The 11163-nt window shown below is 40.7% G+C and overlaps 1 protein-coding gene across 1 annotated transcript in view; it reads right to left on the bottom strand.

Annotated features, from left to right (window-relative positions):
• Positions 1-260: 260 nt before the first annotated feature.
• Positions 261-11163, bottom strand: part of eif2ak4 (eukaryotic translation initiation factor 2 alpha kinase 4) — a 30023-nt gene continuing 19120 nt past the window's right edge. The window contains exons 32-39 of the mRNA XM_042500953.2: positions 8478-8564; positions 7774-7886; positions 7622-7677; positions 7039-7142; positions 5691-5759; positions 4792-4836; positions 3114-3229; positions 261-692 (exon numbers count right to left, since the gene is read on the bottom strand). Of these exons, the coding sequence (XP_042356887.2) occupies positions 635-692; positions 3114-3229; positions 4792-4836; positions 5691-5759; positions 7039-7142; positions 7622-7677; positions 7774-7886; positions 8478-8564 (648 nt within the window). The 3' untranslated portion in view covers positions 261-634. The remainder of the gene's footprint in view (positions 693-3113; positions 3230-4791; positions 4837-5690; positions 5760-7038; positions 7143-7621; positions 7678-7773; positions 7887-8477; positions 8565-11163) is intronic.

The raw sequence follows: 11163 nt of genomic DNA, 5'->3' as shown, positions 1-11163 counted from the left end.
GAGCTTGTCTGAGACCTTTAAAAGACTAATTTAAGACAATTTAATACCAATTAAGGCCTTATTTTAGCGAAAATGAACACAATGTCTTTTAAGACTTTGTAACGACAAGGGATAACCCTGTTGATTAATAGCCATCAGTTACATAAAGATAAGCATTAGCTTATGAGGTAATATTTTGCATCCAGATTGTTAATCATCAGACCGCACGTAGCTGTTATATTCACATGAACAACTAAAACAGACACAAATTCACAGCTACATGTGGGAAAAGGCGATTTATTCCTCCTAGTCATCCTGTTGCTTAATAGAAATGTAAAATTGTTGCCTTCATGACACATAATTTTCAGTAAAAAGCCCTTTCTCTTTCAGTTTCTATTGTTCTATTAAGGCAGTAAAGTCAAGTGAACCTCTTATCCAGGTTTGTCTGAGAAAGCCCACAAAACCAATGAAGGTTTTGTGAAAGGTTTGGATTTTGGGTCCAACAGCTGAATTACCATTCAACATGGTATATATTGTTTCTTTGGGGCTCAGTCCTCGAGCAGATTGTGTCGGCCCAAGAATGAAAACAGTCCCTGGGAGTCCAGAGCCTCAAGCTGAGGGGGGCATCTCCCACGCCACTGGAACCCCCTGGCCTTCAGAGGAGGATCTTGTAGTAGTCGTCCTTGTAACTGTACAAGACCACCACAGAAACCCTGCGAGAGAACAACATCTGTCAGTTATAAGATGCAACAGAATATTAAAAAACATTGTGGAGAACTTCCAAATAGGACATTTCAAAATCAGGACAATACCATGAAATTCAGCCAGTGGGGTTTCCAAGAACTTAGATTTCTTGAGATAAAAGGGTCAGTCTGGGAAAATAACACAGGATTCAACCCTGCCAAGAGTGAAGTCCCATAACTCAGTGCAAAAAAAGTCAAAATTATTTATCTAAACTGGTACTGGTCCTCTCCAGATGTTAGCCACACTAGCATCAAATTCAATAGCTTAGTGTATGACCAAATACATGCTAAACTAATGACAATCCCACCGGCCTCAGATTCTAGCTTCCTAAATGTGAATATTTTCTGGTTTCTTGATTTCTCTGACAGTAAACAAATTTCTTTGGGTTGTAGACAAAACATGACATTTTCTGACGTCATCTTGGACTTTGAGAAACACTGATCGACATTTTCTGTCATTTTTAGACCAAACAACTGCTCAATTAATCAAGAAAATGATCGAAAGATTAATCAACAGTGAAAATAATCTTCAGTTAGTTACAGCCCAACTGTAAATGTGCGAAAAGAGCACTGGAGAAAGAGGTCATACATACAGGTAGGCCCACAGTAGTCAAGTCTGAAAGGAAGGCTCAGTGATTGCGAAGCCTCCTGGGATAAGTTTAGTTTACAGTCTTGCTGTAGCCAGGTGACTGCATGAGCACTTTAGCCCACTCATCTGGCCTCAGTTGCCTGTGCCCCACATTTGAGGAAAACAACTAAACAAACACACCCTGAATATATCCATTGTTGCCTCTGTGACCTTCATTTATCAGCAGAGACTTTTTCCCCCCCCTAAATGGCAAATCACACAGCAGAGACAGGAAATGAAAACCAACTGTTCTGGAGAGGCGGACGGGAAGGCAGAAAGAGAAGCTTTGATTTTTGTTCTTTTGGTTGCCATCTCATTCATGAAAGAGAAAATCCGCTCAATCCCTCACAGGGTTGCTCTCTATGGGCATTCATAAGCGTCACAACACTAAAAGCTCAAACGCTAAGGATTTAGCCTGGCCTTTGAAAATGAAAAAAAAACCAAAACGTTCTGCTGGGAAGCTTAGAAATATTAACAGCTACATCCACAACCACAGCAATAGATGAAGGTAACCTGCCCCCCCTTCGTGCTGCAGTCTTTGTCAATCAACCTGGGTGTTAAGAGACAGACATCAGAAGACCAAACAAGGCAAATCCTTCTCCAGATTTCACCTCAGGAAATGGGATCAGCTGAGGATTTGATGTTCTGCAAAGCAGTAGTTATCCGTATTACAGCTGCCTTTGAAGGGCTGACTGTCACTGTTTCACCTGGAGTGTGTGGGCTTGGTTGGAGCTTTGGAGTGGCAGCTGCCCGTAAAAGGAAGTCTGCCTTTTTTAAGTGGTCTTTAATGTATTCCATTGTTTGCCTCAGGTTTTATTTGAATAAAAATAAGTCAGTGGCAGATGGAAGTGTGTGGGGTAAGCATAAAGGGGAGGCCATGGCGTCTTCGGCTCATCTTCCACGAGAGCTCCTGCTGACTCAAGACGTCTGCAATGCTTTGTTTGGAAAATGTCACATAGTATAACGTTTCTTTACTTGTAAGGATGAAAGAGTTCAATTAAAGCATTTCGACTCCAAAGACAAGGCTGTGCATTTGAAAATGGGGTTTTAGAAAGTTACTGAAATATTTTCTGCATTTCTTAAAGATATACTCTGCAGGATTTTCTCTCAATCATCACTTATGACCCACTAGAAATGTGTGACCATGTATATTTCTGCAGAGACTCTGCCTTTGGGATATTTCTGGGCATGTACCCTCACAGTGCTCAGGTGAGGTCAGGGCTTTAAAAAGGCAGTGACCAGTTGTCAGATTGTAAGCAGTCAACAAAGAGACACATATATAGCAAGACAAAACCGCAAACCAGTGACTCGGGGGATGGTTTTTAAGTGGTTCACACCAAATCACAGGGTACATGTGGTGCTAGCTGATGCCTGGGGGGTGGACGCACGTCTTTTTGTTTATTTATGGCATTTTTTAAATGTTGTGTCCTTTTGTATCCGACATTTTTGCTGGTCTGTGAGCGCAGCACAGGCAAAGCTCTGCATGAATTCTTTTTTTTTGTCTGCAGCGGCTTGTCACTCACAGGGTGGATAATTGATCTGTCGATCCATTCACAGATTATTCACACAAACTTTTAGAACCAGCAAAATAAATGGTTAAGTTTTACTTTCAATGCCACTATAAACAGTAGCCAACAATCCTACATAGCATACTTTTTTAAAGGCTATTTTTTTGGATATTGCTTTTATCAGATGGGAAGAGAAAGGGGATGACATGCAGCATGTTTCAGGACTACACAAATGAGCAAAGGCACCATACTCACTTTTTGGTAATTTTGAAATGGTGGATTTCTTCACAGATGGACTTCAGATAGCGCTGCTTGGGAAGACGAGACAGCAGAGTCTTCACGCTGCTGTTGAACTGCTCTTCACTATCAAACTGCAAAGAATGAAAGCAAGGGTTAATGCAACAAAATGGAAAAGGGATGACCAGGTGATAGGGTGTTACACACAACACAGACGACCCTCACTGACATTAAAGTCTGTTACACAGGGTTCCCGGGATCATTAAATAACCAGAAAAGTCATGGAATGTAGAAAAAGTCATGGAATTACTAAAAATCATAGATTTGGAATTTTGTTGTATGCAATGAAACTTATGAAGTAACTGTCCCTGGATAACCCCAAAAAGCCACAATACAACCCCATAGGGTAGCAAAACGACCCCCAATCACTGCAAAATGACCCGAGAGATGCTTAACGACCCTAAAGAGATGCAAAACGACATCAAACTAATGCTAAATGACCCGAAAAACATGCAAAACGACCTCTAAGTAATGCAAAATGACCCCAAAGAGATGCAAAACAGCCCTCAAAGTAATGCAAAATGACCCCAAAGACATGCAAAACAGCCCTCACAGTAATGCAAAATGGCCCCAAAGACATGCAAAACGACCCCAAAGAGATACTTCTCGACACTAAAGAGTAGCAAAACAGCCTCAAAGTACTGCAAAATGACATGGAGGAGATGCAAAATAACCTTCAAAGTAATGCAAAATGACCGCAGACATGTTAAATAACCCTCAAGAGTTGCAAATTCACTTACATAGCCTGTATCAATGTGATGCCTTTTGTTTACCATCACATGTATCTCTTCATTTTCTCACCTCTCTCCCTTTATGTATGCCACCTAGCTGACATTATGTTGAACAGAGTTGGAGAGACTTTCCAACCCAACCTTTTCTCCATGTATCTTAACAGAAAACAGCATTTTGGAGGTATAAATAGTGGTTTTCATCTGCAGCCTTTGAGTATATTTTTGAATGTCAAGTGTAGCAGGGCAGTGAAGGCACAATGTTACAGTGGGTTTATAGATTTCCTTGGCTCCTTGTGTGACTTGAGGTAATTTGCTGTATTTAAAACAGGCCTTTCCTGCACGTCTGGCTGTACCCACTGTGTATTGTCATGCCTTTTATACACTCAATGTGTTTTCTTTGACACATGCTGTAAGGGGCCGACCAACTGTATAGGTGGCCCATTCATTTATGGAGTGGAGGCATTGCTTATATAATAGTGGTGTTAAGAGCATTTTTCAGCTTTCTTCATGTTTCTTAGCACAGTATAATTTAAGTCGTTTTTTTAAACCTCTGCTCTTTGGAAGCAGGGTTTTTATGAGTGCAGCTTTGGTCAAGAGTTTGGAATGTGAACATTAACACCTCTCAAGTATGCGTTTTGTTAACTGTAGTACGTGTCTGTCCCATATGTGAGCCTTGTTAAAGGAGTGCAAGCTTGAGTGGTTGGTAGTGGGAAAAGGTAGGGGTGTTCCCTCACTCAACTCCTCATCAGGTCTGTAAGGAAGGAGACGGGATCCCCTCTTCCTGTGTACGATCTTGACCTCTATTGGACGTTCTTTCCACTTCCCCCCTCTCTCCCACCCTTCATTAAGAATGCAGCCTTTTATTAACTCTGCAGTGGTCTTGATGAAGCCAGTAGCAAACCAACCTCCAGGGACAGGAAGTTGATCAGCGTTTCCTTCAGCAGGTCCACCTGTGGGACACAAAACAAGCAAGGTTACACAAAAACACAATGGAGCCTTATCTCGTGTTGCAACAATGCCACAAACATGTTCCTCATTGAGTTAAAAATATCAGGCATTGCACCCGCTGCCCGATAGCTTGTGTAATTCTTTCAACACAAGATAATCCAGTCTACTCTGAGATCAGTAAATTACTTATAATTCCACTTTCACAATGCCCTCGCCAGGCCCGAGGCACTTCATGTCCCTTTTACTGGAAGGGTCTAATGGCCTCCTGGGTTTATCATTGGAAAATCAAAACCACTGTGGTCCACTCAGGCTGATGGACAAGCGGGCTGCTGAAATGCAACAACGAAGACTTACGGGCCTGTGCAGCCTCTTACCGGAATCAAGGTGATTATGTTTCAATAACTTGTATTTACTGTTGTGTCGCTGATGCAATCCAGACCCCAACAGGGGTGACAAATGTATTCGGAATATGCAGTGACATGGTAAATAAGAAAAGCAGGGATGATTTACTTTGAGAATATCTTGCCATAAATCTTCAACCAACCACAAATAAACTCAATATGGCAGCCATTTACATCCCCCAAAATGACACGGTGACTGCCTTCTGTTTAGTGTTTAGTGTTCATTGTTCTGTAGCGACTGGAAAGGATTCACAGCCATCTTAACCTCCAGCAGGGGGGTGTTAGCACGAGGCAAATCACTATAAAAGGGCTGCTCAAAGTGTTGTTTGCGGTTTTAGCAATCAAAAAGCTCTTTCCTCGCTCTGCGATTTCACACATGAATTCAAGAGATAAGGTGGGAGAGCAGAAAAAAGGGGGAGCTGGGATTGGGAGGGATAAACAAATAAATGACTTACTGCCAGAACTTCAATGTCATTGCTTCTGTTCTGCAAATTGCTACCGAGGTTCTGTAATCTGGTTTGGATCTGTGTGAGAGAGAGAGATTTAAAGAAGAACAAAAATAAGAAAAAAATAAATAGAAAATGGCAGAAGAAAATAATAGTTGTTCCCATGATCAATATGAACTGTCAGGAAAAATAAATCATCCACATGGGCATTCCTTTTACAAGCAAACAATTCTGACCTACAGTTTCAGGCGCCATACTGTTAATGACAAACACTCCAGTGTTTAAGACAAGCACGCAGAGACACAAAGAAGAACATGGCAGATAGACAATTTTATAGAAAGGATTTGGGGGAAAAAAAGGGTTGTTTTATTTGTTTACAGTTTTTATGGGACAACTTATGTCGAGAACTGGCAGCAAAAACTCTTAAACGAGGTCTTTACATGGGTCAGACAATGCTCGGCTTTCTTATGAATGCGTGACTATGGTTTACTTTATAACAGCAGCATGTCCCTAACATGATCCAAGTCCTGGAATATTAATAATCTGCCAATATTCAGCTATATCTCTCGACAAAACACAGCTGAAAAATGTACACGTATGCAAAGACTGAACATCCTGCATCGCAGCTTGCTTTCAGTGGTTTCAAATAAAGAAGAGTTCAGGAATGAAAAGACAACCTGTCTTAATATTCAAAATTTAAAAAAATATATGTCTGAGTAGGAGCACTTTCAAACTGAGTTTGTTCGAGGTGCTCTTTGACTTATGATACACACGGACTCAAAAATCACTACAAAACACTTCCAGGCACTCTCTTTTTAAACAATTAAAATTCCTTTACTGTCATGGCATGGTCATGTAAGACTGAAAACACACTCTGACACGTTTTGAGGTCAAGTCTTGGTCGGCGGGATGGGGAAATAAAAAGTGATACTCTGTGTGTTTTGTGCATCAGTTTGTTTTTAAGTCTCACAAGACCATCGCGTGACAAATAAAGCGCTTAAAGTTTTTACTAAACTACTTGAATTTACATTTAAGCTGAACTTTAGATGACTCCCAGCAACAATCAGTGGAACTGAGAGACAGCAATATTTTTTATGAATAAATATTGTTAAACTCAGTTCTCTTGCAATGCTCAGTCAACTAAGGTTTTTTATGGAGTTCTTTACCACTTAAGCTACTGCAGAGAAATGCTTAGATGAGTAGGTGAAGATACAAACTGTCTGGATGACAGAAATTTGTGACTAATTTTGGATAACTGCATCAGAATATCTTGCAAAAAAAAAAACAATCAGAACAGGTGACAGGAGAAGCAAAATACAAATGTGTGTGTGTGTGTATGTGTGTGTGTGTCACAAACATTTATTTCATAGCGTCGTCTGGTGCTGGCAGAAACTTTTTCTGGGCTGATGACGTTCACATTCATATTCATGATGCCACTACTCCCGTGCTGTTCTGAAGAGCCTGCAGACAGAAAAGAAAAAAACATTTCCACTTTTATATCCAATCATGAGGCTTCAGACGGTCACACCTCCATCTCACGTTTACTCACTCCAATGAGACAAGAGTGAAAACTACATTTGTTTGACTGTTATTCAATCTAATTAAAACAGTTTGTTAGCTACCTGTGTGCGTGCCAGACGGTGGTGTGAAAAGTAACACTTCCTCCTTTATTGCACTAATCGTACGTCACTCTGGGTAACAAATCAATTAAATGCCAGAAGTGAAAATGCAACACTGGGTCGTACTACAGATGCCACATTGATCACAATGTTGTGTTTCATGATTTAACACTTTTATTGCAGCACTTTAGTGAAGTCAAAGCACGACTGTATGAAAACAGAGGTGTGGCTGTTTCATGCTACAGCAAGATTTCGAGGTTACAAATAAACAATTTAATCTGTACATAGAGACCGACTGTAAAGAGTAAATGGTAATCAGACCTGTGGTGTTGAGCAGTGATCCTTTTGGATTCTGAGACATGCTCTCAGAGATTTCTCTGTAGGGGCACAAGGACAACATTATATAAGAACTGCCCCCCCTCCCTTACATCATTCAGACATCTGAGCAGCACATCAAACCTGAATGTCTTTACCTGATGTTTCGTTCCTCAGAGAATTTGGTCCGACATTTCTGAATGATGTGGTCCACTAAGTCCGACTCAGGAATACGTTTCTCAGACTGTCTGTCCTTCTCAAAGGATTTGACCTGAAGACAAAAAATGACTTTAACATGTATGCAACTATCCATAATTCTCTCTCATTAAAACAGCATGGAAAGCTTCATAATCTACAATAATACTCACAGAAAAGCTGTTCTCTTAAGTAAAAAAAAAGACATTTGCCTTCTCAAAATGTATTATAGTCTAATGATTTCAGATGTCAGTGGGCTTCCGGATAGGATTGGAAAATAAGGCTGCATGATATAAGGAAAATACGCTATAATGTTGAATATAGTGATAACTATTACTTGCAATAAATAAAGATATAAAAAGTGCTCAGTTCTGCCTTTCTGCTGTTCTAGTATACTGCTAAAAAACAACCTGCTTGTTAAATTAAAACAATGAAAGTAAATTATTTCCAAAATTATTGTATTGCACAAATTGAATATTTAACTGGATACAAGAGGCACCAAGAAAAGCAACAGATTAGGTTATGAAGTGTAGTTTTCCCTCTTTCAACTAACTCAAAAAATCTCTAAGTACAATATTGCAGTATTCTGCAATGGTAAAATAATATACATTGCAACTCTATTGGGAAATACTGCACAATGCTTTATTGCACTGTAAGGCTGGTTTACCTTCACATAGTTCCCCTCCTTGTCAGAGACCAGGGCCATGCAGTTAATGCCGGCCTGCCTGCAGTGCTCCATCAGTGTCTCCTGAGACTAAACACATGAAATCACAAAAGGCTGAATTACTCACATGCACAGTGCACAAAATGGGGATTCAAGGGTGCAACTCAGCTAAACCAGAGATACATTAAAAACTAGAATTATCACCTCACATAAGTATGCCTCCACAAACCTGTCCAATTGCAGTTTACACCCATGTCTGTCCAGACTCATATGTAGCCATGACAGTTGACTACGGTTCAAATTGGGATGTTGCTACAAAGAAGCTACATATTCTAAAACATTTCAGGATTAATGTCACCAATTCAGCAAGCGACCAAATGTCTCCCCTTGTGTTCCTGAGTGATAACAGTTGAATAATAGAAAGAAAACATTACGATGTCATTGTGGAGTTGAGTCAACCTTTGACCTTTTGGATACAAAATGTCATCACTACATCACTGTTACCTATCAGACATTTGCGTCAAATTTTGGTATAATTAGCACACAAATTCTTGAGTTATGGCCAAAAACAGAAACCTTAACCTTTGACCACCAAATATTAATCGGTTCATACTAAAGTCCAAGCGGCCATTTGTGTCACATTCCCTCGGGAATTTCTTTAAAATTGGTACAAACCCCCTCAAGATATTTCAAGATATCACATTCATGAGAATAGGACGAAAGAATGTTCATACGGACAAACCATAAAAATAATGCCTCCAGCCACAGCTGCCACCCACGCCAGGGCATAAAAATCACTGAGTGCACTTAACACTAAGCACACGTCAACCATTCACCGCTAGATTTCATGTTGTGATTTCTTGATGATTACTTTTCCCCATGTTTCATTGCTGGGGCCTTTAGTGTTTTTTTCCATTAATTACTGAAAGATTCAGTTTAGTGCAACATTAAGGTTGGAAAGTCATTTAAAATGAGAGGTCATTTTGGGGGAACACTGGACTAGCGGCTTTAAAAATTCTTCTATAGCCACAGTCAGTCAGTTTGAGTGGAGTTTTGCTTGGAACGAGAATGTGACTGTGCAATGTGCTCGGAGTCACAACCAAAACCAATGTGTATTCAGGTAAAGCATTCAACCGTGACAGTGTGTATGCATGTATATGTTTGTGTCAGCCCAATTAATTCCCGCCAACTTCAGCCGAAAAGTTTCAACTGGCTGCTCTGCTCGACGAGCTAACGATGGTGCAGAACAAACCCTTCTGTGTGCCGCAAGTGTATTTATGTGCATGTGTCACTTTGTCTTGTCATCATGTAGGCTTTAAAACTTCCTCTTTTTCTTACAGCATTCTCATTGACAGAACAAATTAAGTCAAAGGTAAGCCGTCGCCTGAAGGGCCGGTGGGCAGCTCTGGGCCATACGCCTAAGCTGACCGCATGTGGAAGGGGTTTGCCATATTTGGCTAATAAAAGCTAAAAGAGGGGAACGGTCTCCTGAGGATGAATTAAAGCTGCAGATTTGGGGCCTGTTAAGAGACCAGCGTGTGAAAGGTGTTAACAAAAGTCTAGCGAAGGGGGAGGGATGGGTGAGGAGGTCCGAACTAGGTGTTCTCACCAACTTGCCACTAGTCAAATCACCGCCTGCATACATAATCAACAAATACACACACAAACACTGTCAAAGTTGGGACGTAATGCTATTTGTTTTCAGCCAACCTTTCCTAGAAACTTCTAAGAGGAAACGAAGGTGGCCAATCACTTATGTCCTGTGCCAGTACAGAAGACAATGAAGACCATTAAAAGCAAACACTTGTCCACTGAAGAAGTGGGAAGTTAAAACAATAGCTTATAAAGAGTAAAAGGAGGAAAAAACACAAGCACTTAAATGTGGGCAGCAATATGCCAGGGAGGGCATTTACACCAACACACAAACACGAGGCTGAGATCACTTTGTCACATAAACACGAAGAATGTGACAGAGGCATGGCATGAGGAGTTTTGGACCAGAGGATATATGACCTCACTTTGAAGGGACTGATCTCAGCGTGGCCGTTTACCCTAATAAGAGCTTATCATAAAAGTTTATTGGAAGCTCGTCTAACAGATGACTGAGTTGATTATTGCTGAAATGACTCTACACGGCATTGTCCCAATATGGCCTGTAAGACTCTTTCAAGTGAAACCACAAAGTGCAGCTCATTCTTTGGGATGTTTACTATTTCTGATGCCGTCACGATAAATCTGTTGCTGACAGATTAGGTGATTTTTCCCACAAGGACGGAAGTTGGGTGTTGCCCTCTGTAGGGGGGATGAAGTTACTACAGGACAAGAAGAACAAACATTTTACGCAATGGGTCATTCTCACCCAGGGATCTATAAAGTCTGAAATGTGGCTGAGTGTTTGTATAACAACAAACATTAGGGCTCAGTTACAGAGTTATTAGTGGATGAACACAAACTTAATGAAATCCTTCTGCTTGAACTACAACGTGCAGTTCTGCTGTAGCTTCGTCCTCTCTGCAGATGCCTTCCTTTTGCAGGTCCAGAAGAAACAGTAAGGGAGTGACCTACTGAGGAGTGAACTCTGCTTCCTTCAGCTGAAATACATTCAGGCTTGGGTCATAATGGCATTGGCGTGACTACATTTAAGTGTCTGTGAAGCATTTTTACAGCGCTATTGCTTCTTTATACGTCA

The sequence above is a fragment of the Plectropomus leopardus genome, chromosome 14 (assembly GCF_026936395.1).
Source record: "Plectropomus leopardus strain MGB_pleo_1.0 chromosome 14, ASM2693639v1, whole genome shotgun sequence".
Classification (NCBI taxonomy): domain Eukaryota; kingdom Metazoa; phylum Chordata; class Actinopteri; order Perciformes; family Serranidae; genus Plectropomus; species Plectropomus leopardus.
The sequence above is the reverse complement of the archived record's forward strand: the minus strand, read 5'-3'. Positions and strand labels throughout refer to the sequence as shown.